This window comes from Pongo pygmaeus, chromosome 4 (genome assembly GCF_028885625.2).
Source record: "Pongo pygmaeus isolate AG05252 chromosome 4, NHGRI_mPonPyg2-v2.0_pri, whole genome shotgun sequence".
Classification (NCBI taxonomy): domain Eukaryota; kingdom Metazoa; phylum Chordata; class Mammalia; order Primates; family Hominidae; genus Pongo; species Pongo pygmaeus.
This window is the reverse complement of record NC_072377.2, coordinates 136,802,255-136,829,897: the sequence shown is the minus strand read 5'-3', so window position 1 is coordinate 136,829,897 and position 27,643 is coordinate 136,802,255. Positions and strand designations below refer to the sequence as shown.

At 47.5% G+C, this 27,643-nt stretch overlaps 1 protein-coding gene and 1 pseudogene across 1 annotated transcript in view; one reads left to right on the top strand and one right to left on the bottom strand.

The window, feature by feature from the left end:
- The window catches only part of SLC22A4 (solute carrier family 22 member 4), a 50,100-nt gene extending 40,796 nt beyond the window's left edge, over nucleotides 1-9,304 (bottom strand). The window contains exon 1 of the mRNA XM_054488307.2: nucleotides 8,135-9,304. Coding sequence (XP_054344282.1) covers nucleotides 8,135-8,527 — 393 coding nt within the window. The 5' untranslated portion in view covers nucleotides 8,528-9,304. The remainder of the gene's footprint in view (nucleotides 1-8,134) is intronic.
- Nucleotides 9,305-15,054: 5,750 nt separating this feature from the next.
- On the top strand, nucleotides 15,055-15,523 carry LOC129036043 (short transmembrane mitochondrial protein 1-like; annotated as a pseudogene).
- The last annotated feature ends 12,120 nt before the right edge of the window (nucleotides 15,524-27,643 follow it).

Genomic DNA, 27,643 nt, shown 5'->3' with positions numbered 1-27,643 from the left:
ATGGGCAAATGATTTTATCCATTTTTAAATCAGGTTGTCTTTTTATTGCTGAGTTATAAGAGTTCTTTTTATATTCTAGATACAAATCCTTTATCAGATATATGATTTGCCAATATTTTCTCCCATTTTGTGGGTTATCTTTTTGGCTGTTTAATTCTTCTACTCATATTTTCATTTACAAATAACTAAGCCAGAAGGCTGCTAAACCTTAAAATGTTCTCAGTATCTTTCTTTCTTTATATTAGAAAAGCTACCACAGATGGAAAAGCCTCATTGACGAGTTCTGTGATCATTGGAGGCTAAACCAAAGCAGAAGAACCAGCGAGTGTGAGTGGGAGGATAGGGATGGGAGTGGAGGGGCTGTGGGAAGGAGAAGGGTCACTCAGGGACCTGGCTGTGCCCCTTGCATCCTGACAGTGGATCCACCACAGCTCTACCAGTCTGTATTAGGGGAACATGAGCAAATGGCATCGTGTCTGTGCCAGTCACCAAGCACTGAGGGGAAGCTCTGGAAGTTGCCGCCTGAACCTGCCCTCCAGTCTTGCAAACACTGAGCAGGAGCCACCAGCCTTGGACTGTCTGTGCTTCTTGCTAGAGCACGTGGGTCATTCCAGCCTTTCCCCAGAACGTCCATTCTCTCCACACCTTCTTCATTCCAAATGGGGATCCTTGCCTTTCTTTTGGACTCCAGAGACATGCATAAAACCACAACACAGCTTTAGAAAACAAGGCACACCTGTGTTAGCCTTACACCTAAATTGAATGCAGCCTCCCATAAGGGAGGAATTACAGTCCTTCTAGAGGCCCAAGGTACCTGCAGCTCCCCCTGACCAGTCTTGTCAAAGTCTTGTTTTTGTCAAAATGCCACCTTGGACTCTGTCTGAGAGTTCTGCTGCCCACCAAGAGGGATGGACAAAGTCTGTTTATCCAGAAACCTGGCAGGAGGTGCAGGTGAGGCAGCCTCTGAACAAAAGCATATTCTGAGATCCTGGTGGCTGTTGTCAGAGGAACACAGCACAGAGGCAAACAGTTTGGGGTGAGGCAGCTGATAAACAAACAGGGAAGCACATTCAGGCCAGAGCAAGGGGAAGCCCCTGAGTCTCCTCTATCTGCTCTCTGGCAAGATCTACTTTCTGAAGCATTGACTGGAAACAGAAGTCTCGCCGGGCTGGCTGGAGCCAGAGGCCCCCACACCTTATCCCCTTTGGAATCTGCCAGAGGGCAGGTCCGAGTATGGACTTGGATGATCAACTTGGTTAATATTCAGGCTATCTTGACAGTCTCCACACCCGCGAGCAATGTCCCAGGGCAGCCTGCAGGCCTGATAGAAAGAAACTCCACAAACCTGCCTATCACGGAAGGTTTTCCCCTTTTGTCGGGGCCTACCCAGACCCCAGGGGAGGTGGTGCATCCTTGAGAGCCGCTATGTGAAGTCCCACATAGTGGCAGCCGCACGTGAGGGTTAGTCTGTTTCATTATTCCCTTGCTTGCTGCTCTCAATGCCTCCCAGAAGTTCCCTGTTAGCAGGGGAAGAGGCCCTAGCCTTCACCACATAACCTGGCTCGCCTCTGGGTTATGGGTGGGGAATCAGTAAGTCCTACTGCTGTTCAGGCCCTGACCCCAGTTCCCAGGAAAGCACAAGGATAGTGCCACCAGAGGTCCAGGCCCTTTGATGGAGACTCCATCAGCTCCACTACCAGTGGGCTACCAGCAGCTCCACTCATGGGTTCCTAGAGGAGGCAGCCCAGCTGCAAAAGAGGACAGGAGGATCTACGGTGTGGCAGCAGCCCTGTCTTAGATCACTGGTGGCCTGCAAAGAAGGCTGGTCCTTAATATACAAGGTTCCCCCAGGGCCTCTGGAGCACAAGACCTGGCAGAAGTGGTATCCAGCTTAGAGGTGACTGCCTCAGTTTTCCCAGCCCATGGACTGATGGGAAGGTCAAGACCCTAATGATGCTCCATGGGAGAAGAGGACATGCTTGAGGCAAAGGCCAGCCCATGCTTAGCCCCTGGCCATGAGCCAGGATTGTCTCTGCTGCTGCCCTGTGGCCCTGGAGATGAACTTAGGCCCTCTCCAGAGCAGGGCATTTGTTGCCCTTCCTGTTCCTTTAGCCTCAGGGCAGGAGGCCGCTGGGTTTCCTCACACACAGGGCCTCTTCTCTCTGAGGTCGTGGCCCTGAGGGCTATATATGAAGGGCCATGCCCATGGAGACTGAGATCTGACCCCTGCAGTATGTCTCAGGGATGAGGACCCCAGCATCAGACACTCTGGGTTGCTTGGGGCCCTTCCTTCCCCAACAGAAGCTTCAGTCCCAACCCAGGTCCCATCAGTCCCTGCTCGTGTTCCTGCTCAACTGCTGCCTGATGGAAAACTTAGCAACAAGCTGTGACTGGCACTCCTCCTGCAGGGGTAAACACAGACTCCTCTAGCCCTGACTGCAGAGACAGATAAAGGCCCTTACCCTGGATATCTACGTTCTCTATCCTTAAAGTGAAAAATAACTTGGTTTGAGCTAGAATAACTGGAGCAACAAAATAAAGATGGATAGCATTAGTTTATAACTGATGAAATAAAATAAGTATGTATGAACCTGTACTGATATAAGTTAACAATTGCATACATTAATAAATAGATGTGGAGGGGAAGCTCTTCTTCTCAGAAGAATTCCAATTAATAAATGTTGAAGGAATCAGAAAATGCAAAACCATCACTAGGCAAACTGCAGTAATAGTTGTTTCAGTCAAGGCCTAGTGATGAATGCTAAAATCAGTGAATAGAAATTTGAGGAGACACAGGATTTTGTATAATCTCGAAGAACCTCCCTTAAGATATTTATTAGTGACAGAGGAAAAAATAGTACCTTTACAGCAGAGAAAGTCCGCAGACACCAACTTGACAAATGATCAAGGTTAACATCACCAGTAATAAGACACATCAACATCATGTACCCACTGGTATGATGCCCAGAGAATGCATCACTTCTAAGGTATCATTACCAAAAAGTGCATAACGCAATCTAATTGTGAGAAAAATCATGCCAACCCAAACTGAGGAGCATTCATCAAAATACTCATAAAAATGTCAAGATCATGAAAGATAAGGAAAGACTAAGGAACAGTCACAGATTGGAGACTGAGACATGACAACTAAATACAACATGGGATTTTGGATGGGATCCTACGATAGAAAAAGGGCAGTAGTAGAAAAACTGGTGAAATTCAAACAAAGCCTATAGTTCAGTGATTACTATTGTGACCAATGTTAATTTCCTGGTTTGGATAAACGCATAATGCGTATTTAAATTGTTAACATCAGAGAAAGCTAGATGAAGGGTATATGTGAAATCTCTGTACTATTTTCAAACTTCTCTCTAAATCAAAAGTTATTTCAAAATAAAGTTAAAAAATAATGGCCAGGCGCGGTGGCTCACACCTGTAATCCCAACACTTTGGGAGGCCGAGGCGGGTGGATCACCTTAGGTCAGGAGTTCGAGACCAGCCTGGCCAACATGGTGAAACCCTGTCTCTACTAAAAATACAAAAAACAAACAAACAAACAAAAAAGTAGCCAGGCGTGGTAGCAGGCCCCTTTAATCCCAGCTACTCAGGAGGCTGAAGCAGGAGAATCGCTTGAACCTGGGAGGCAGAGGTTGCAGTGAGCCGAGATGGTGCCATTGCACTCCTCCACCCTGGGCAACAAGAACGAAGAATGAAACTCCATCTCAAAAAAAAAAAAAAAAAAAAAAAAAGAAAAATAATTTGATTCTTAGTAACTGCACAGGATGAAAAACTTGGACCTCACAATCAACCCCTGAAGAAGGAAACTACCTTATACACATGCACACACACAGACGAATGTACTCATGCAAACCCCAACTCAGACACCTTATTGCTACCTCCTGGCATACTATGAAAGGCATTTCTACAGCACAGCATGCCATCCTTGGTTCCTGGCTAACCCTGTCCTCCTGTGAAGAGGTGTTGGGGGGCAGTTCAGGCAGACTTGTCTGTCCCCAAGGATATGCCCATTGGGAGATCCTGGCATGGCAGTGTAAGGCAAAGACACAATCTGAGGACAGTTCCACTACCTGTGTTGTGCCAATTGGGATGCAGAGAACCTGCTCAGGGGCCCTGGGCTTGGCCCTGTCCACCGGCACTGGCCAAGTCAGTATGGGTTTGGACTTGTGTTCTATTCTCTGAGCCTTGGAACTGCCACTGTGGGGAGAGGGGCTCAGCCTCCAGCAAGTCCCATCACCTATTACACAGGCCACAACCTAGACTTTAGAACAGCTCCCACCATGCCCACTGTGCCCAGCCAGTGGAGAAGGCAAAGAAGGTGCTGAAGTCCTGCCTTTACCACTCCTCACCACCCACCTAGGAAGCCCATTTGCTGGTGCCACACTCCTTGCTGGTGCCACACTCTGTGCTGGCCACCACCGGATGGGGCATGGGGCATTATCTCACTGAGTCCTCCCAACAACTCAGATAAGGTGGCTTCTCTTATTATCCCCATTTTGAAAACTGAGATAAAGTACACATAATATACAGGTTACCATCTTAGCCATTTTTAAGTATACAGTTCAGAAGCATTCACACTGTTGTGCAATCAATCTCCAACACTATTTTCATCTTACAAAACTGAAACTCTATACCCATGAAACAACGACTCCCTACTCCTTCCTTCTTCCAGTCCCTGGCAAACACCATTTACTTTCTGTTTCTGTGAGTGTGACTACTCTTGAAGTGAAATCAGACAATAATTTGTCTTGTGACTGGCTTATTTCACTAAGCGTAGTCTCCTCAAGGTTCATCCACATTGTAGCATGTGTCAGAATTTTCTTCCTTTTTAAAGCTGAATAATCGTCCATTGTACGCATATACCACATTATGTTTATCCATGTGTCTGTGGAAGGACACTTGGGTTGCTTTCACCTTTTGACTACTGTGAATAATGCTACCATAGACGTGGTGTACAATATCTCTTTGAAACCCTGTTTCAATTATTTTGGACATATATCCAGAATTGGTATTGCTGGATCATATGGTGATTCTATTTTTAATTTTTTTAGGGACCACCATATTATTTTCCGTAGTGGCTGCACCATTTTACACTCCCACTAGGAATGAACAAGGGTTCCAATTTCTCTACATCCTCACTGACACTTGTTATTTTCTGTGTTTAAAAAAAACAACAACACTTTTTTAGAGGTGGGGTCTTGCCCTGTCACTCAGGCTGGAGTGCAGAGATATGGTCATAGCTCACTGCAACCTCAAACTCTTGGGCTCAAGTGATCCTCCTGCCCCAGCCTCCTGAGAAGCTGGAACTACAGTCACATGCCCTCATGCCTGGCTAATTTTTTTTTTTTTTTTGTAGAGATGAGGTCTTACTATGTTGCCCAGTGCTGTCTTGAACTCCTGGCCTCCAGCAATCCTCCTTCCTTGGCCTCCCAAGGTGGATTTCTGGGGTTTTTTTTGTTTTTTTTTTTTTGTAGTAGCTATTTTTAAGGGTACAAAGTGGTATCTCCTTATGGTTTTCATTTGCATTTCCCTAGCGATTAGTAATGTTGAGCCTCTTTTCATCTGCTTGTACCTCTGATTTATAGACAAGGAAACTGAGGCTTTCATCAGTGATGTAACCTGCCTGGAGTCAGCCAGGTGGTTGGCAGTGGAGTCAAAACTGGCCTTCTACTGAGTCGGACTCCAGAATTCTGTGTGCCACCGCTCCTCTGGGGAGAGCCATCCATCCATCCTGCTCACCCTGGTACTTGCTTCCTTCCCTCCTCCTCTCAACCACCAGAGCCCAGTTTTTTGTTTGTTTGTTTGTTTTTTGAGACAGAGTCTGGCTCTGTCACCCAGGCTGGAGTGCTGTGGTGCGATCTCAGCTAACTGCAACCTCCGCCTCCCAGGTTCAAGTGATTCTCCTGCCTCAGCCTCCCGAGTAGCTGGGACTACAGGGGTGCACCACCACTCTCAGCTAATTTTTGTATTTTTAGTAGAGACGGGGTTTCACCATGTTGGCCAGGCTGGTCTCAAACTCCCGACCTCAAGTAATCTGCCTGCCTCAGCCTCCCAAAGTACTGGGATTACAGGCATGAGCCACTGCGCCCAGCCCCTAGTTGCTTTTTATTTTACTCCCACCACTCAAAAAGGAAGCCAGGAAGGGAAAAGCTGCCAAAAAATGCAAATCCTGGTGCATGTGTGTGAATGTGTGATGATGTACATCCTTAGAGGTCCCTGTGAACAGCACACAACATGAGTAGCTATGGACTTGGAGGCCAGCAGCTACCCACTCCTCACACCCTACAGTGAACAAAACCAGTGAGCAATGGAAAAGCAGACAGGTCAGCCCAGCTGCCAGGGAACGCTGCGGCTCGTGGGTCCAGTTTCCATAACAGGCACTGATAACGCTTCCAGGAATCGACGCGGGATGAGCTGGCCCCCAGTCTTAGCTGCTCCCAGGCCATGCTGTGGGCAGGGAGTGGGCAAGCGCTACGGCCCCTGCTGGGGAAGCAAAGCCAGAGAAGCATGGCCACCTTAGGGCCCAGGGTAGGTATGGTGCCAATGCTGGGGGATCCAAAGGCAGTCCCTGGGCTGAGCCCACTTCCCACAGGTGCCACAGATTCCACAGCCACCACGCCTGGCTGGCCACCATTCTCTTGCAGAGGAGAGTTTCAAAACTTCCTCACTGGTCTTCTTGTTTATCATAGCAGCTAGAGTGAGCTCTTTCCAAAAGCACAAACCTGGCCTTAGAATGCTTACTATTTTCTCACTGTCCTCCGAATAAAGTCAGCTCCTCAGTATACATAGAAGGCCACTATGAACTAGCCCTTGTGGCCATTTCTAGTCTCATTTGTCATATCTGTCATCCTTTGAGTTCCAGCCACTCTGATATATGAGAATTCCATTCCCGGAATTTCCCATATTCTTGCCTAGACAGGTCTTGCTCACATTTTCAGATTCAGCTAAAATCATATCACCTTCTTGGAGTATTTCCTCCACTTATTGTCCCACAGAGAGGGCGATTTATTTATCCCAGGTCACATAGCAAGCAAGGCAGGACTTGCATTTGGGTTCCAGAAACCTATTGCTAACCAGGGTTAATGTTAGCCTTCTCAGTAACACAGCCAGTGTGCCCCATGGGCATCTGAGGGCAGGCTCCGCACCCCAGATATCCACACCTTAGTGCTCAGCACAAGGCCAGACACAATGTCTGATGACCACTATACTGTGCTGAGGGAAAGGGATAAGGGACTAGCAGAGGCCACTCAGGTTTTTCTTGGGAGGAGCACAAGGCAGAGGAGGGACTAGCAGCAGGGAAATCCTACCTGCCTGACCAATAGCAGGCAACGGCTCCATGAGGATGCTCTCCTCAGAAGAAAGGTGTATCCTGACCCAGGTCCTTACCAGATGTGAAGCAGCAAAAACGGGAGAAGTGTGTGTGCATCCTCATTCCTGGAACTTAGAAAACCTGCCACTAACCACGCAGGGTGCTGAGGGGCTACAGCCCCTGCCTGCCAACTGACCCTGTGCTCAGAGAGGTCCCTGAGGGCCAGGGCTTCCAGCTGGGGTTTCGCCTTCTGTGCTTCCTTGCAACCAATGAGCCTCAGGAGGCCATCTGCTGTCTTAGAGAAACTGGGGCCTCTGGAAAGGACCCCAAACCTCACAAGTATGTGGTACAGCAGTACACCTCCTGATGCCTCCAGAAGTCTGTGGCCAGGGAACAGACAAGATTTGGCCCCGCCCTGCCCAGTAACAAGGTCCCTCACACCCCTCCTCCCATGCCTGGCAGGAAGGTGACTCAGGCAGTGCGTCTGGGTAGCCTGGGGCTGCGCTTCCCCCAGGGCAACATCTAGGTTCTTAGGAAACTTCATTTGTTGTGAAAATCGGAAATGAAAAACAGTTGGTGACAAACTCCCTTCTCCATCACCTCCTTATTGGACAGAAACGACCCAGGAATGCGCCTCGAGTGAGTCCTATTCTTTCTTGGGGTGCACACCCGCTGCTGGAAGTATGAACAGCAGGTTTGAGGGGGAGGGGAGCGCTGACCCGGGCAGTGCGCAGGGAGTCTCAAGGGGGGCTGACGCAGAGGGAGGGACAGGCACTCCCGGGTCCCCGGTCTCGGCCTGGCACCCACCTCGGTCACGACGGTGGACAGGTAGACGTCCTGGCTGAACTCCCAGCCATCCAGGCAGCTCTCCTGCTCCAGCTGCCCCAGGTCCACGTCGCGCCCCGGCTCCAGCCCGAGCGCCGAGAAGTTGGCGATGATGGCGAGCCGGTAGCGGCGGCAGCTGTGGGGCACCTCGCGGCCGTCCCGCAGCCGCAGCGGGACACTGTTGTTGCGCCAGGCGCTGCTCAGGTTCGCGGCGTCCGGCACTCGACAGCGGTGCTCCGGGGTCCCCGCCAGGAACACGACTGACATACCATTGAAGCCATTGGGGATGATGCTGGCGCTGAGCAGGAAGAAGATGAGGCGCTGGAAGGGCCCCCACTCGCCCAGGAAGGCGATCACCTCGTCGTAGTCCCGCATGCTTCCCACTGCCGCTCCGAAACTTGCAACTACGGGTGATGACAGCGTTCTCAGGACAGTGTCGTGTAGCTGGGGCGCTCCCCAAGGATGTCAGAAAGTTCCCGGGGGACAGGCAGGCTGTTGGAAATTGGGGCGCGCAGCCGGGGACCGGTCCTGGGAAACAGGCTGAGGGCGTTGGAGCGTTCCCGGGAGCTCCGCGCTGAGCTTGATGCCACTGTACACTTGGGACCACACCCCCATCCCCGGCCCGGCGCGGGGAAGGGGAGGGCGGCCCAGCCCGGGGGGCTGGGCTCCCGGCTGTCTCCGCCCTGTGCTTCGCGCGCCCGCCCGCCCCCAAGGACCTGACGGGGGCTTCCAGGCTGGGCTCAGCCATTCCGCCCGCGTGCCGGGCAAGAAGCTCGTTCTCGGTTGTCCCCAGCCACCCCTGAGCGCTGATTCCCAGACCTGGGCCCCACGTGGGAGGGCGGGCGCAAGGGAGGAGGCAAGGCCGAAGAGCAAGGTCTCGGAGGGGTCGGCCCTCGATCTGCTCCGGCCGCCTCGCCCCGGGCCCAGACCCCAGCAGGCTTCCCTCCGCGGTCTCCTCCAATCTGGAGGCTGAGCTTAGGCGGCCACGCGTGGGGCGCGGAGGGGCGAGTCAGTGGAGTCGGTTCCCGGGAAACTTCTGCGGGCGGCAGAGCGACAGGAGCGCGCCCTCTCCTGTGGCGCCTCGCGCAGGCGGCTGGCACACGCCAACAGGGAGCTCATTTCCCACCAGTCCTAGCAGAGCTGAATTCGGTCACCCCTGGCGGCGCCCGGCAGCGTCCTCAGGACAGCCAGGACCCTCATCTTGCACAGGGTCCTTCCAGGCCCACCGCCTGGAAGGGATGAGCAAGGTCACACTACGTCAGAGATGGGCCCGGATCGGAGGGAGGGGCGGGGGCAGGAGACAACCGAGTGCCCGGGAGGCGAGTTTCCTCCCCTGCACGCCGGCGTAATGGCTGAGCCCAGCCTGGAAGCCCCCGCCGGGTCCATGGGCGGGCGGGCGCCAGAATGTGGAGCCTGCGCATTGCGGGAGCAGTCATGGAGGCACTGTCTTCACGCTGGGTTGTGATTTTGAGGCCCTTGCTCTCCTCACGCCCCCAGGGCCCTTTATCGCGGCAGGCTGCCAGAGCTTTCTCCGACTGGAAGGCTTTCTGTTTGCAGAAGGGCCTGCCCCCAGTCCAGGAACAGAGGGAGAGAGGGAGAGAGAACGAGGAGATCCGATTTGGCGCTCAGACCCGGCAGGGTAACCAAAGCAGGGACCACAGCCTCCCTTTTTTTGGCTCAGTGCCCAGCCCTAAGGCCCCTCTGCTGTTGTGTGAGCTAGCCCGGGCCTGGAGCCTGAGCCCTGGGGTTCACGAGGCAGATAAAATTGACAGGGTGAAGAGCTCACCTCTTTGGAGATTTTGCACAAGTGTGTTTGTTTCCCCAGGCCCCGATTAAGAGGCGGAGGGACATTTCTGCCTCTTTTTGTGTAGCTTCCAGTCTGACCCCTCCTCTTAGGAGGGCTTCCCACCCCCTTGGAACCTCAGTTTCCTACCTGTAATAAGACTATACATCCTGATGTGCTAGGACAGCTCTGATTTATGCCTATTAATCCAGTGAAATTATTAATAGAGCCTCCCTTTACTTTCACAAGTATCCTTCTTCGAATGATATATTATGGTCATTACCTTACTTAGCTTGGGTTTCATCTCCCTACTCCACCCCAAATAATAGAGCAAAGTTGGAGACAAGAACATATATAAGGTCGTTTATTTTGAGTAGTGATACCATAAAACAGAAGTGAGGGACTAGGGAGGAGAGTGAACAGAGAGGGAGGTAAAGCCAACATAGACTGTGAAATTGAGATGGTTATTGGCGATGACCAAGATCAGTAACAGTGTTGTGTGGAGCCCTAGTGGAGCCTAAGAATAAAGGGAAAATTAGCAATACTGAGCCTGTCTTTATTTAAAATTTTGATATTGTGTTCATCATGGGTATTTGCATTAATTTATATTTTTAAAAAATTGCATTAAAATATAATTAATCTTGGTTACTGAATTTCTTGGTGCCTCCTTATATTTGCACCAGAAACAAGTGCTTTGCTCTTTTTCTTCGCCTCAGCCTTGTCTCAATCCCCATTGCTATGGGTTACTGAGGTTTAATCCCACTGGGGGCTTCTAAAGAGCCATATAGAATGAGGAGGTGTTTGTTTCCTAGTTCTGTCTCCATTGGTCAACTGCTTGCACTTCCAGATTTCACATAAGTGAGGGCTGAACAGGTACCACTCGACTATTTGCCATTGCTCACAAGTGTATGTAAACCTCTATCTGGAATTGTTTTGTCCTCCATACAAAATGAATGAACAAGTGTACTGCTTACAGCTTAGCCCCTGGGGGAATTTCCCTTCAAAGTTGTTTAGGGATACCCCCTTAAATGGAGCTATGTTACAGGAACAATTTTTTTTTTTAAAAGTAGTATCAATGTCTAAGGCTAATCCATCTGTGAGTCAGGGCTATTTTCCCCTCCATCAGTTGGTTGCAGAGAACTACCCACTAAGGCTGTAGGTCTGAGCTAAGACAGAAGGGTTGGTATAGCTGATAGCCGAGGTAGGTGTCATAGGAGTCTGAGCCACCTTTTGTTGACTTACATGCACCCTATTGACCTGCTTAGTCCTGATCCTGAATTTACCATTCTTGTTCTATTATTACATGATGGATTGCTGATAAGTCTGCCTTTTTTTTTTTTTTTTTTTTTTTTTTTTTTTTTTTTGAGACAGAGTCTCACTCTGTCACCCAGGCTGGAGTGCAGTGGCACAATCACAGCTCACTGCAGCCTCAACCTCCCTAGGCTCAAGCAATCCTTCTACTTCAGCCTCCCAGGTTGCTGGGACTACAGGCAAACACCACCACACCCAGCTAATTTTTTTTTCTGTATTTTTTAGAGATGGGGTTTTGCCATGTTGCCTCCTGGGCTCCTGGGCTCAAGTAATTCTCTGGCCTCAGCTTCCTCCCAAAGTGCCGGGATTACAGGTGTGAGCCACCATGCCTGGCTTAAACCTGCCTAATCTTATGACTTGGTAGATTCTGACAATACCTGGCTTACAATGGGTATCTCTGTTTGCATAGACCCTTGATGTCCCATTGCTAGGCTCTTGCTTTTTATTGGGCCAAACAGCTGCTTTTCAAAAGTCGAATATCTCTCTGCTGCATGGCCTTGCTCCAGAACTTTAGAGATCTGTGCTGAAACTCTTTTATTAGGGCATGTCAGAGACTCTGCCCTGCAGCCTTATTCATCATGTATGCCTCTAGCCCTGTTGTATCTGCTGGATAATATGAACCAAATGGTAGAGAAGCTTGTACTCCAGTTGGACACACTGTACAGCTCTCTCCTGTTCTGGGTTTCACCCGAAACTGAAAGCCTTCAGGGGCACCCAATAGATGGGTCAGAGGAATACTCCACCAAGCACTATGCCTTAGTGTTGGAGGATACAGAGCTCAACAACTTGTCTTTACTTTACAGGGGATAACCTGGCATGACTACTGATCCCTGATAACTTTACCCATTTGTTTCAAAATAATATGGGATAGAAGAAGTTGGTGGGGATATAGATGAAATAATATGGGCTGTGAATAGTGGTTCTAGGGATTCGTTTTACTAGTTTATCTACTTTTACATCCATTTAACTTATTCTAGAACAAAAAGGTAAGAAAAAAGTTGAACAATATGAATGCCCTGAATCTTCATATTTTTATCTGCTATCCTTTGGCATGCATGTGTCTTTACTAGGACATCTAGAGTTCTTGCTTCTTCTTGCTTACTAGGTCAAATTAGCATTAGGTCATCAACACAGTGGACTACCATGATGTTCAATGGAATATTGAGACAATCGAAGTCACTAGATACTGTGTTGTGCAGAGAGGAGAACTAACATAGCCCAGAGGCAAGAGAGTGAATATGTACTGCTATTATTCCCACATAAAAGCAAACAGTTTTTCCTCCTCCTCACTGAAGGATATTGAGAAGAAAATATTTGATGTTGAAATTAACCTCTGCAATACCACCCAGGATGTGGTTTTACTTCTCATTTAATAAATCAGTAAGAAAGGTGAGGGTGAGTGTCAGGGGCTTTCATTTGGCCCTTCCTACCTTAACGGCTCTTAATAAAATAGGGAGTAAATGTTAGGGTACTGCCAGTTGCTAGAACATCTGTCCTAGTTATTTACTTAGGGATAAGGAAATTAGTACAGTGTGGATCTTCAGACTTCTGGATCTGTTTGCAAGAGTACTCCATTTACCTGGCTTTCATGAGCCTCTGTTATGGGGGGATCATGATAGTGTTTCCCCCCAGCATTGATGCCAGCTCATACTCTGTACCCAACAGCCTTTGAAAGTCTGGTTCTTTTTCTTCCCCCTGACCAGAGTTACTATGATAAAAGGCCACAGATCCCTCATGTGGAAAGACTGGGGAAATAATTATCTTGTATACCTTTGGCAGCATTGGAGGGCTCTTCTATAAAAAGACTTGGCCTTTCCTTAAATCAATAGGCTCTGAGCCTGAGAACTGGCCTAGATCAAGGAAATTTATGAGGAAATACTATTTTCCATTATGGCGGCTGTCATCTGCCTTCTGCTCATGAGCTTTTGATTTTGGGGATTGCTGTTGTTACAGTCAAGTAACACCCAGTCATCTGCGAATTTAGTTAACTCCTAGGGACACTATGGTCTATTAGCCATTGCCATAGATAGACCCTATGGGTCAAAGCACTTAGCTGCCACTTTGGTTTAGTGGTAATTATTATTATTATTATTATTTTTAGACGGAGTCTCACTCTGTTGCCCAGGTTGGAGTGCAGTGGTGCGATCTCAGCTCACTGCAAGCTCCGCCTCCTGGGTTCACGCGATTCTCTTGCCTCAGCCTCCCAAGTAGCTGGGACTACAGGCACCTGCGACCATGTCCGGCTAATTTTTTGTATTTTTAGTAGAGATGGGGTTTCACCATGTTAGCCAGGATGGTCTCGATCTCCTGACCTCGTGATCTGACCGCCTTGGCCTCCCAAAGTGCTGGGATTAAATCAATCCCAGCATGAGCCACCGCGCCTGGCCATTTTGTGATAATTTTTATATCTACCCTGCCTCTGTTGATTGTTACCCATCTGGTCTCTGCAATTCCAGAGTCCTGCCATCCCCACTGACACTAAGAATTCCTCACCTTTACATGTTGTGTTGCCTTGGTGAAAAGAGTGGCCTCTGGACTTCCCATGGGAATGTAGTCTTCTAGTAGGTTCTCTGGTCTTGCATAATAACTACAATCTAACATGCTAATCCCTCTGAGCCTTCTGACTCCTTCAGTATTCTGCCAAGGAAGTTCTGGCATCTCTACTTCATTTCCGAAGGTCGTAATTGTGTCCAAGTTTCAAAGAAGCATCTCAGAAGCATGTGAAAATGGTTTTATGTATCCTTGATTAGATGTTAATCCCTGAATAATGAGAGTGCTCCCAGATTGATACATTCTTACAACCCTCTCCTCACACCCCTGTTATCCTTGTTCCTGCCGCAACATAGGTCCTGTAATTTTTTCAATGTGCATGCTATTTGCTTATAAATCAGATACTGTATTTCTCCACTTAGGCTGTGCTGAGACCTAACCCTAGTTATTGGTCTGCAGGCAATGATGGGAGGTAGGGGATATTGAGGAGAATAAGCATCATCTTTGGGGCCACTTGCCTTAGGAGGAGTCTTGGCAGGATTCCAGGCAAGGAGAGGCTTGTCTCCTATAGCAGGAGAAAGATAGCTGCTTCTGCTGGCCTTGAAGGTTTAGGAGAATCCAGGAATTCAAAATTCTCACATTAATCTATTCAGATGTTCCCATTCTTTGTTCCAGGGTTCCATATGTTTCCTATCAGGGCCATGACTCCATTGTAGAAAGTAGAGCCATCACGGCTGTGAATCCCTTCCTTGCAGGTCTGCCTTCTAGGACCACTCTTATGTTGACTGTCTTAGCCCAGGTTTCCTCCTGAAAGCAAAGCCTGAGTGAAGAGTTTGTGTGTAGGTGATTTATTTGGGAATGGATCCAAAGGAACAGGAATAAGTGACTGGGGAGAGTAAAACAGGAAAGAAGGGAAGCCAATGTAAGAGTGCAGAGGCCAGATGTGGTGGCTCACACCTGTAATCCTAGCACTTTGGGAGGCCGAGGTGGGTGGATCATGAAGTGAGGAGTTCAAGACCAGCCTGGCCAAGACTGTGAAACCCCGTCTCTACTAAAATTACAAAAATTAGCCAGGTGTGGTGGCACACACCTGTAATCCCAGCTACTTGGGAGGCTGAGACAGAGAATTGCTTAAACCCAGGAGGCAGAGGTTGCAATGAGCCAAGATCGCGCCACTGCACTCCAGCCTGGGTGACCGAGCGAGACTCCGTCTCAAAAAAAAAAAAAAAAAAAAAAAGTGCAGAGTCTCAGACCAGCCCAAAGAGCTGCAGCCGCCTCTTGCGCCCTCCCTGCCTTCCCCATCCTCCCTGCCGACATCATGCTCCAGTTCCTGCTTGAATTTACTTTGGCAATGTGATTGGAATGTATCTGGCTCAGAACTATGCCACACCAAACCTGGATAAAACACTTGACGAAATGAAAAAGGGCAATGCCGAGAAAAAACCCCCTAGTTCATGAGGCCAACTCCAGCACTGCCTTCTGGATACACTGATTCCACCACTCTTGAGGGCCTCCTTTACCATCTCAACCAAAGGCTTTTGTTTTCATCTCCAACCTCAGCGATTTTCGTCTTGGCTAGACCCGGTGCTGCCTTAGGGCAAGAATGGGGCCACAAGTTAAGAACTACCTATGTAGTGTGACAGATCCCCTTCCAGGTTATTTAAGGGTACATGTCCACTGCCTGAACCCTGAAGGCCAGGCAGTGAGCCACGGCCATTGGTGTATAGCTGAGGAATAGGTGTCCCTGAGAACCCAAACATCCTGGAGAATAGCTGAGAACCTATCAAGGGAAACAGTCCCATCACACACACATAGTAGGTAAAGAGACAGAAAATTAGCTTAGAGATGGGAGGTGGCACAGATCTCGAAAGCTGTCCCTCTGCCATTCAGGAGTGCCTCATGCCTGAGTCCTAATAAACTCATCTACTAGCCAAGCTGAACTTGTCCCAGACATGCTTGGTCTCTTTGCTCTCTCCCAGTTTGGGGTAAGGTTTTTTTAAAATACAATTCCAGGTTTTTCTCATTACAATTGCTGTCATGAGCAGGATCTGAGAAACCAATGGATGAATTAGGAAGGCGCATCTGTGGGGAGAATCCTAGGGTGGTTGGCAACAGGCATGTGGCGTGGAGTTGCCCGACTGCTCCATCTTCACAGGCCACCGTGGACTCTGGGAAAACATTGGCAGAAACTGAATCACCTATTGTAAGAAGTTAAGATATTAAAATATGATAAAGATAATAAATGTGCTGTTGTTGCAATAAGGGTAGCTACTGAGAAATCATGAGAGCAGGAAAGGGAGAAAGGGTAAAAACTCCTGCAGAAGGTCAAAGGCATGCCAGGTTTTCTAGGACACCAGCAGGTTACACATTATGGCCTATTCTTGTGCACGTTCTAAAACTGATGGGCAAATAACAACAACAACAACAAAAATTCAGAGCTCAAATGGTTAAGCTGCAACTATAGAGTTAAATACTATCTTCAGATGCTCTCTGTTTCTGTCTTTCCTTTTCCACATGCTTTGAATCTGCTGTTATTAAGCCACCGTGTTCAGATAAAACTCACTGTTTATGGTAACACTAATTCAAGGTTATTTGGAGATTTTGTTTTTCTTATACAATTAAGCCAGTTCTAGTTAAAAGGTAAACAATAAAACTCATTTGAAACTGAAAAGGAAAAAAGACGTTTTTAAAAATCAAACTGCCATGGAAACTGCTTTCCCCCAAATTTCGATCCACAGCTTTCCTTGGATTACCTATCGGGGAAAATAGAGCTTAGCCGTAACAGGTCCCAATTTTGTCAAAAGTAATTTGGGTCCAACTGTCTTTTGTAAAAATAACAAATTTATTATATTGTCTCATGGCTAGAGTTCTGAAGTAAAATTATCAGATCTTTGTGTATGTATGTATATACATGTTTAAATATATATGTGCATGTATTACATGTTCTAACATGCTACCAAATAAAATTATAAATAAATGGGTATAAAGTCCAAATGCTTTTCAAGTTCACAGGAATTCAATAATCTTTGCTAAATAAGTTGGCTTTTAAATTATTAGTAAATAAAAATAAAGATATCTTCAAAAGTGTCAGCATACATTTTTGTCTGAGTCTTCTGATAAAATACATTTTATATTTGCCTCTGCTAGATACTTTAAGGTGTCAGGGTTTTACATGAAAGTTAGAAGACTGTAAACCCAGCCAAAAATAAAATGATCTTTGTCTGTATGATTTTTTTGACAAGCAAGACTAATTTGATATTGTTGGTTTAATGAAAACAACTGAATTTTCTGAGTTATCAGCAAGAATCCCCATGTGTTTAACTTTAAGGCGCTTGCTTAGATGAACACCTGATATTCACAAGCTATGAAAATGGTTAACAGGGAAATAACTTGCAATGATGATTAGCTTTGTTGGCTGTCTTGGTTCTCACAAGTAATCTAGATAAACTGCTAAAAATGAATAAACTGAGTACATGTAAATGAGATAAACATGTGTAGGTTTAACTTCTGTATAGTTTAAAATCTTAAAATTATTTTAGGTACTTATTGAATGTCTAGGTCATTTCCAGCTTAAAAAGGGTTATGATATGGGGGAGGTACTTGTGGACCTTAATGAGCTAGATAAAAACAAGGACCGGGCCGGGCGCGGTGGCTCACGCCTGTAATCCCAGCACTTTGGGAGGCCGAGGCAGGCGGATCACGAGGTCAAGAGATCGAGACCATCCTGGCCAACATGGTGAACCCCCGTCTCTACTAAAAATACAGAAATTAGCTGAGCGTGGTGGTGCGTGCCTATAGTCCCAGCTACTTGGGATGCTGAGGCAAGAGAACCTCTTGAACTTGGGAGGCAGAGGTTGCAGTGAGCCGAGATCATGCCACTGCACTCCAGCCTGGCGACAAAGTGAGACTCTGTTTCAAAAAAAACAAAGCAAAACGAGGACCAGGTCCGGGAAATAATCAAAGAACAAAAAGGGGATGAGGGGATGGGCCAATTGAATGCTTGTACACTTGCCCTGGTATAGGCAGGCAATTAACATGAAACAATACCACCTGACAGGGGCATGCTTTGAAATCACCTGAACAATCCAGGAATTACACAAGGCACAAATAGTCCAGAGCACCTATAACAGCCCTATGTGGCCTGCAAAGAAGCCATATGATACCTAGAAAATGACAGTAAACTGCTGTGAGCTAAACAGAGTGATGCCCCCTGTACCTGCAGCTGTACCCAGTATTGCTCAACTGCTAGAGCAAATGGTCCTTAAGCTGGGAAATGTCCATGCTGTGATTAATTTGGCTAATGCCTTTTAAAGTATTTCTTTAGCAGACGATTCACAGAAGTAGTTTTCCTTCATTTGGGAGGGCAAACAATGGACTTTCCAGGTGCTACCACAAGAATATCTGTGCAGCCTCACCGTCTTTCATGATATGATTGCACAGGACCTGTCTAGACTCTTTTGCCTACCTCAGTCTTCCTGTTTTACCATACTGATAATATAATGTTAACCTCAGAATCTTTTACAAATCTGGAGACTGCCCTGCACACCATCTTAGACAGCCTGAAGGACAGGGAATGGGAAGTCAACCCCCAAAAGATATAAGGGCCCAGTGTAGCCATCAAATTCCTAGGAATTACCTGGCTGGGTAAGACACGAAACATACCCGGAGCTGTTATTGGTAAGATAGCACAGTAGCCTATTCCTCAGACAATAAAGCAACTTCGTGTTTTCCTAGGTTTATTAGGCTACTGGAAAATATTCATCTCTCATTTGACACAAACCCTCCGGCCTTTACACACCCTAGTAAAAAGTGATGCAAAATGGGACTGGACACATATAGAGCAACAGGCATTTGACAAAGCAAAAATATTGGTAAAACAAGCCCGAGCATTGGGTGCCCCACAGCCACAGCACCCTTTTGTATTAGAAGTCACTAGAGCTACCACAGGGATGTAATGGTGTTTGTGGCAAAAGCAACCAACAGTAATGGTACTTGTAAGATTTGGTCTCAATTATGGAAGGGGGCAGAATCCCACTATATAGTCCCGGAGCAACAACTCTGGCTGTATATAGGGCATTGCAACAAATGGAGGGCATCACCAGAAAGCAAACCATCACAATAAAAACTGCCTCTCCTTTAAAACAGGAGATGGAAGGCCTTCTAGCCAAGCCCACTTCTGGGATAATACAATCACACACTCTGCTGAAGTGGCATGCCTATCTACAACAGGGGATGTCTTGTCCATGAGTCCTGTAAGTCAGACACCACAGAAAATGCTCAGACCCATCCACTTTGAACAAGTGGAAGGGGCCGACATGGCAATGAATCTACCTACTAGGCCAACCATCATATATGAAGGGATTCCATTGATACCCACTAGGGCCTAATACACTGATGGGTCTAGCAAAGGCACCCAACACCAATGGTTGGCAATCATGGTGAATATGGACGCTGACAACATATGGTTAGAATGGGAATTAGGACAAAGCAGTCAATGGGCCATGCTACAGGCAGTTTGGATACTCATCATCCACAAGCCCTGGCCATTAGTCATTTGCACAGATAATTGGACTACATACAGAGGCCTTACCATGTGGATCAATCAGTGCGCCACAGACAATTGGCAAGTTTGGGGCAGGATCCTCTGGGGAATGACCATGTGGCAAGACATCCACATCAGGTTACAGGAAACGGATGTCCATCTTGTGATGTACCATATGGATGCACATAGCCCAAACCACCTCCTGGAAATCAAAAGGCGAATGGCCTTACTCATTCACGTGCAGGCAATTTGCCCAAGCCCATCTGAGGAAACTGCCGTATGTGTACATCATAAAAACGGCCACCAGGGGCAATCACAGAGTGGCCCATAGCAAAGGCAGCAGGCATCCCTATCCAATAAGCAAATGTTTTGGCAGCTGTTCAGAACCATGAGATCTGCTCGCAACTGCGACCTAGAAAGATTCCCTCCACACCAGGTCACATACATCGAGCCATACAAACTATGTGAGCCTGGCAAGTCAATTGTATTCGTCCCCTGCCCCAGAATAGAAAGAAAAGGTATGCCTTAACTTGTATGGACACAACGGGGCTGCTACAGGCCTTCCCAATAAAATGTGCCACTCAACTGGAGATCATCAAATGTCTCACTGCTCTTTTGTGTGTGTGTGTGTGTGTGAGACAGAATCTTGCTCTCTCTCCCAGGCTGGGGTGCAGTGGTGCGATCTTGGCTCACTGCAACCTCCGCCTCTCAAGTAGCTGGGATTACAGGCGCCCACCTGTAATACAAAAATGCCTGGCTAATTTTTGTATTTTTAGTAGAGATGGGTTTTCACCATGTTGGCCAGGTTGGTCTCGAACTCCTGACTTCAAGTGATCCACCCACGTCAGCCTCCCAAAGTGCTGGGATTACAAGCGTGAGCTACCATGCCCAGCCCTCACTGCTCTTAACGTCATGTATGGCATACCAAAAAGGATAGATAACGATCAAGGCCCCAATTCACAGGCCATAATATCAAACACTGGGCATCAGAACAAAACATAGACTGAAAGTTCCACTTACCATATAACCCAACAGGGGCAGGCCTTACATGCATTGTCTTAGGACTGGACTAAGAATCTCCCTGTAATACAAATTTTAAATGTCACCCACTACCATGCATGGCATCACTTCCTGTGAATGGTTGGCAAGGTCTGTAAACCAGGCCCCACAAACTCTTGGGGTTACCTCTGAGACTCAGATCAATGATCCTGAAACAAATGGCCAGACTTTGCCCCTGAGCACATCAGTGGATCTACCAAGTGGCGATGGCTACATGGACCCAAAGTTGAGCTGGAAAATGCCCCCATACTGGATCGATTTTATAGCGCTGGAGGACACCATGAAGACTGACTGAGGGGAAATGGTCCCAGCCGTGCTCCTTGATGGAGATCCGAGATACTGACGTTATCAACATGCAGCAACACCAACACCTGCTAGATGCGTTATAATGTGGATAGCACAGGCAAGGCCAGAAATTTACCAATTGGCTTTATGCCCACCCCTGTGGAGGGAAACCCTATATAGTACTGTAAGCCAGGCTCGAGGCCCAGGGCAGCTGCCCTAATAGGGCCAATGGGAAAAAAGATTATGTTAGCAATAATTAAGTTACAAGGAATAGATACACCTATCAGGGTTTCTACTAAACGCCTGTGTTTATGCCCAAAGGCTACGGCTTCTGCTCCCCATGGTAGCTAGTAATGTCTTCCTGGACTGGGCTGCAGTTGCATCAACAGTCAACAACCAGCCCTGTTACTGGGTATAGGGATACCTCCCCCTGTCAAATGATAATGGTATGCCTTGGAATATTCTTCTGCCTTTCTCCCAACAGAACTGGAATGATCGGTTCAACAGCATCAATAAGGCAATCGGGCTCATTGGGGACTGCCTCTACCTGGAGGCCAAATTGCCAACATGACAGAGACCCAACAACATACATCCTTATAAGCATTACCTGTTATTTCTCTGATAAAGATGTTACAGATGGTTTAAATCATTTGTCAACTCAGATCCATGATATAGCTCAATTAGGTTACTTTGACTCATTCTTAAATTAGGTACACACCTTACCTACTTGCTGGAATTATGTTTTGCTAATAGGCATCATAATTATAGATAGCTTCTGCTCTTTATGCTCTTATGTATACCATGGAAGTGGCCTGTATCCACAAACTGTGGCTATACATTATAGACCTCTATAGCTCTTCCCCTCGTTTCCTGCTCAGGGACTCTCGAGCGAGGTTGGTGGAAAGAATATAAGAACTGGGGAATGGGATAAATTGAAGTATGACAGGTTCCCCGACCAGGTGACTCAAGGGTGTATGTCCGCTGCCTGAACTCTGAAGACCAGGTGATGACCCAAGGCCATGGTACCCAGCCAAGGAGCGAATGACCCTGAGGACCCAAACATCCCAGAGAATAGCTGAGAACCTACCAAGGGAAACAGTCCCATCACACACAAAGAAGAAGCAAAGAGCCAGAAAATTAGCTTAAAAGCAGCTTAGGGATGGGAGGTGGCACAGATCTCTAAAGCTGTCCCGCTGCCATCCAGGAATGCCTCGTGTGTAAGTCCTCATAAACTCATTTGCTTACCAAGCTGGACTTGTCTGAGGCACTCTTTGGTCTCTTGGCTCCCTCTCAATTTGGGAGAAGGTTTTTTTTTTAAATACAATTTTGGGTTTTTCTTGTCACATTACCCTTATATTTCTGACATCCTTATCTCTTTCCACATCTTCCTTTCAGCCACTTGGGAGGTTCTAAGACTGGAATTACGGTGGTAGATTAGTGAACATGACATTTAATGAGTAGTCTTTCCCTTATTCTTTGGGATTTTGACTACCTTTTGTCAGATGAAAAATTGGTGAGTTTTGTGTAGCTGACTGGATGCAAATAATGCTGATTTCACATTTTAGCAAAGATGCTTGTTAAACATTTGGTACAAAATTGTGTTGTTTCTAAGTAATTAAAATCAATATTTAGAAGCCAAAGAAGAAGAAGAGGAAGAGGAAGAGGAAGAGGAAGAAGAGGAAGAGGAAGAAGAAGAAGAAGAAAAAGAAGAAGAAGAAGAAGAAGAAGAAGAAGAAGAAGAAGAAGAAGAAGAAGAAGAAGAAGAAGAAGAAGAAGGAGGAGGAAAAGAAAAGAAGAGGAAGAGGAAGAAGAAAAGAAGAAGAGGAAGAGGAAGAAGAAGAAGGAGAAGGAGAAGGAGAAGAAGAAAGAAGAAGAAGAAGAGGAAGAGGAAGAGGGAGAAGGAGAAGGAGAAGGAGAAGAAGAAGAAAGAAGAAAGAAGAAAGAAGAAAGAAGAAGAAGAGGAAGAGGAAGAGGGAGAAGGAGAAGGAGAAGGAGAAGGAGAAGGAGAAAGAAGAAAGAAGAAAGAAGAAAGAAGCAAGAAGAAGAAGAGGAAGAGGAAGAGGAAGAGGAAGAAGAAGAAGAAGAAGAAAAGAAGAAGAAGAAAAGAAGAAGAAGAAGAAGAAGAAGAATGCAGCAGTAGGTTGTTTACAGATGTAAGAAATTGGGGTATGGGTCTCAGAAATGTCTGTCTTTAAGGTTCGGAAGTAGGGAATATTTAGGTCTGGGCTGGAGATACCTATTTGGGAGTGGTCATAACTGCACAGTTCCTGAGGCCCTTGCTGTGAGAGCAGAGCCAGCCAGGGTTCCTGGTTGCAAGCATGCTCACAGAATTGATGGGAAAGCTGACGTCCTGCTGAGATAAGCAGAAATCAGCTGTTGAAGATGGCACCCACCTGAGAAGTAGACAGACCAGAATGGAGCCCTAACAGGGCAGCCTGCTTCAGACTGAGCCTGAAGGGGAGGAGTGGCTCCTTGACTGGGCCAGGTGGCCTCTGATCACTGTCCTCCCAGAACAAGTCCAGTGTGGCTGGGGTAAGAGCACAAAAGGAGGGTAGGGACAGTTTAGAAGGGATGTGGTTATTAGACAGCGCAAACAGCACAAACCACCCTAGACAATGAGCATCTGGGGAGGAATGGAGTAGCTAGGACAGGGCCTTGAGGGGTGCTGCCTCAGGGGCAGGCAAGAGAGGGGACAGGAACACTGGCTGGGAAGGCACAGGGTGACAGGACTGAGGAGTAAGAGACTGCTTCCACCCAGAAATCTCTTTCTGGGTGATGAGACAGTCTCCAGCAATTGGAGAGAGAGCCCTGGGGGCTGGGAAGGGGCCAGTCCAGGCTGTCTCTCAGCAAGCTCCTGGAACCACGGAGGGTCAGTGAGTGGTGGGGATGACCCATTTAGCCAGGATCATGACCAGAGGAGTGAGTCAAGCAGGCATGGTGGTAGGTTCATGCATATCAGAGTTGGTGATCAGGTGCTGTGGCACCAGCCTTGTCCACACTCAGATCCAAAGCTTCAGGGGTCACCTTTACTTTGCCCAGCTTCCACCATTCCATGCCCCATGCAAAAAGTTGGTGAGGCTGAGTCTGCACTCTGGGCTGTTCTGGGGACCTTGCCAAGTGGAAACAGATCAGCACCTTTCAGAAATGGCTTGGTCAGAGTGACTAAACCATTGGTAGGCAGGCAACACTCTCCATGGAAGACTGGTATGTGCCGTTGCTTTGGTTGCCCTTGCCATGGAGATTTGCTAGGGTGTGTGTGACCTTGGCAAGTTTTTTAACCTTTCTGAGCTCATCCATAAAATGGGGATAATAACCATACTTCCTTTCTGGTTGGTATGAGGATTAAAAACAATCATATCGTTCACTAAGGGCTTGGAGATGAAGGCCTGGGACACATTAGCTCCCATAATAGTTATTATCCAACTCCCTTCCCTTCTTCTGAGACTGTGGGTGTGCTCCAGCTTCCCATGAAAATGCAATTACAGACCAAGAACACCCTGGATGGCAGCTGAGGGTTCTTGCACTGCAGCCATTTTCAGTGAAGCTGGTGTGTGTGTGTGTGCGTGCACGCGTTGGCTGTTGGGGGTGGTGCATCAGCCTCTGAGCTTGGCTCACCAGGCCTGACAGACCCACTTAAGGGCTAGTTAATGGGGTTTCTGAGCCCACATGGCTGAGACTGACCCCAGACCCTGCAGGACCCAGTGAGGTCTCTAGCAACCTCTCCTGGGATTTCTAGTCTCTGCATTCCAGCCACAAATGGATCTATGTCAGACACTAGCAAAGTTGAGGTTTGGTTTTTGTAGGGACCCAAATAGTTTCCCAATTGTGGTAGAGGAGACACAGGAGGACAGTGCTCACTTACGAGAGAGACCTCTTCACTACCCTTAAACCTTTTTAGAGGTTCCACCTCCATTCAGAGGTGCTGTGGGAATGTTGTTAGAAAGACAGATTATTCTGTGAGAAAATGATAAACCAGGAAGTTACGTGAAAAGCAAGTCAGGGGTCGGCCTGGGGTGCAAGACAAGAAGTTGGGTAAGAATGAGTTGTCCAGGATAGCACTGGAGTGCACATAGCTGGGCAGGGGCACCCAGAGGTGGAGGGGAAGTGGGGCACTCCCCAGGTGGGGCAGAGGGACTCAGGGCCCACAGCCCAGGCTTCTGGGCATCATGGTGCAGTGCAAGTCACAACACTGCCCCCACCCATCGAACTCAGCTGTTCAAGGGCTGTGAGCCCAGGGCCAAGCTGGCGCACCCCCTAGAGGGGCTGAGTCCTTGGCCATGAAGGGAGGGCTGGCTTGAAGCTGCATCTGGGCTCCACCTACCTTTACCCCTTTCTTTGGTTCTCTAGGAAGAAAGTATCAAATAACAAAGCTTGTCACTCAGAGAACCAGAAGGGACTCCATTTGTGTTTCAACCTCCTTGGAGCGTCAAGGAAGCCCACAAGAGTCTTGAGGAGAGTTTGATGGGGCTGAACTTACAGATAAGCACCATGAGAGTTACAGAGGCACGAGTTGTCCACAGAGGCCAGCAGGGGCTGTGTACCTCATGCGGCCCTGTGAGCTGGGATTTGGAATTTAGACTCTGTCCTAAGAGCAGTGAGGAGCCATGGAAACTATAATAGACAAGATTGACAGGGAATTGCACTTGAAAAACCTCCTTTAGCTGTTATGTAGAGAAAGGATTGAGGGAGGGGCCAGGCAGGAGACAGGGAGACAAGGCAGAGGCTGTTACACTGTTTAGCATGAGACAGTGGCATCTGGACTGGGGAGAGTGGGCTAGTTTGGAATTAATTAGCGATGAACGCAGTCATGCTTGCTAACTGGTTTTACTGCGTCTACCTTTGCCCCTTAGGGCCTATTCTCCATACAGCAGACAATGTGATCCTAGTTAAAACATAATTCCAGGTCATGCCGCTTCTCTGGCTTCCCATCTCGGAGTAAAAGTCAAAGTCCTTACCATGGCTGTAGGAGAACAGCCTGTTGCGTGGCAAGAATGATGCTTTTTTTTTTTTTTTTAACAGGGTCTCACTCTGTTGCCTAGGCTCGAGGGCAGTGGCAAGATCATAGCTCACTGCAGCCTCGAACTCCGGGGCTCAAGGGGTCCTCCCACCTCAGCCTTCTGAGTAGTTTGGACTATAGGTGCATGCCACCACATCTGGCTATTTTTTTTTTTTCATTTTTATTTTTTATAGAGAGGGAGTCTCGCTATGTTGCCCAGGCTAGTCTCGAACTCCTGGCCTCGAAATATCCTCCCGCCTTGGCCTCCCAAAGTGCTGGGATTACAGGTGTGGGCCACTGTTCCAGGCCACTTGATCCAAAACCACTGTAGTGACCAATGTTTGACCCCTAGATGCCAAGATATTCATCAGCAAGTTCTTTAAACAATGCCTGTAGAATAGAAAACTCTTCATAAAGATGCTTATCTAACCTCTCCAGTGGTCACGAGTCTTGGCAAGAAAGTCTGAAGATGGGACCAGCTGCACATGTTTTACCCTAAGAGCTTGCTATATAAAGGATACTTTCTGGAAGGCTGGTTTGAGGATTCAGTCTTGCAGCCACCTGAGACATCACTTCTGTTCGTAAGTCCCTCTTATATATTTCTGAGAAAATGGATTTGTCAACCTCTTTCTTTGGCTTCTCAGCTCCCTCGGCCTTTGGGTTTGCATACTCCTGCTATCCGTGGAACAATGGCTCACAAGGGCCAACACAGCCTTCTCTCCCTCACATCTCTCTGATGACCTTATCTACTACTTCCAGCCACCTCACTTATACCACTTCAGTCACTGCTTGCCTAGGGCCTTAGGATTTCCTGTGCCCTCTGCCTGGAATGTAATGCCCCCAGATACCTGCACAGATGATATCTTACCACCTCAGTTCTCTGCCCAAATGTTACCTTATCTGTGAGGCCTTTCCAGATTCCATATATGAAGAGAATCCCTTATGCTCTACTGTAATGCCTTCTTTATTTCCTTGATAGCACTGCTTATAGCCTGTAGTTATTTTACATGTTCGTTCAAAACGTTTTCCTAGTGTGCAACACAATGCCTGGCATATAGAAGGTTCTTAATAGGTATTTTTGTTTTTTGAGACAGAGTCTTGCTCTGTCACCCAGGCTGGAGTGCAGTGGCGTGATCTTGGCTCACTGCAACCTCCACCTCCTGGGTTCAAGCAAGTCTCCTGCCTCAGCCTCCTGAGCAGCTTGGACTACAGGTGAATGCCACCACACCAGGATAATTTTTGTATTTTTAGTAGTGATGGGGTTTTGCCATGTTGGCCAGGCTGGTCTTGAACTCCTGGCCTCAGGTGATCCACCCCACCTCGGCCTCCCAAAGTGCTGGGATTACAGGCGTGAGCCACTGCGTATGACCTTTTAATAAATATTTAGTTGACTGAGTGAGTTGAGGTTGAGGATGCAGGAGGGAGCAGGTGCCCTCTAGGACAGCAGTCCCCAACCTTTTTGGCACCAGGGACTGGTTTTGTGGAAGACAACTTTTCCGTGGATGGAGGGCAGGGATGGTTTCAGGATGATTCAAGCACATTACACTTATTGTGCACTTTATTCCTATTATTATTACATTGTAATATATAATGAAATAATTACACGAGTCACCATAATGTATGGTGAAGGAAGCCCTGAGCTTGTTTTCCTGCAACTAGATGGTCCCATCTGGGGGTGATGGGAGACAGTGACAGATCATCAGACATTAGATTCTCATAAGGAATGTACAGCCTAGATCCCTTGCTTGCACAGCTCACAATAGGGTTCATACTCTTGGAATCCTAGAATCCTAGAACTCCTACTCCTAGAATCCTAGAATTAGAGAATCTAATGCTACTGCTGATCTGACAGGAGGTGGAGCTCAGGTGGTAATGCAAGCAATAGTGAGTGGCCGTAAATACAGATGAAGCTTCACTTGCTTGGAAGCCACTCACCTCCTGCTGTGCAACCCAATTTCTAGCAGGCCATGGTCTGTGGCCTGGGGATTGAAGACCCCTACTCCAAGACTTACCTCCCACTGAGAA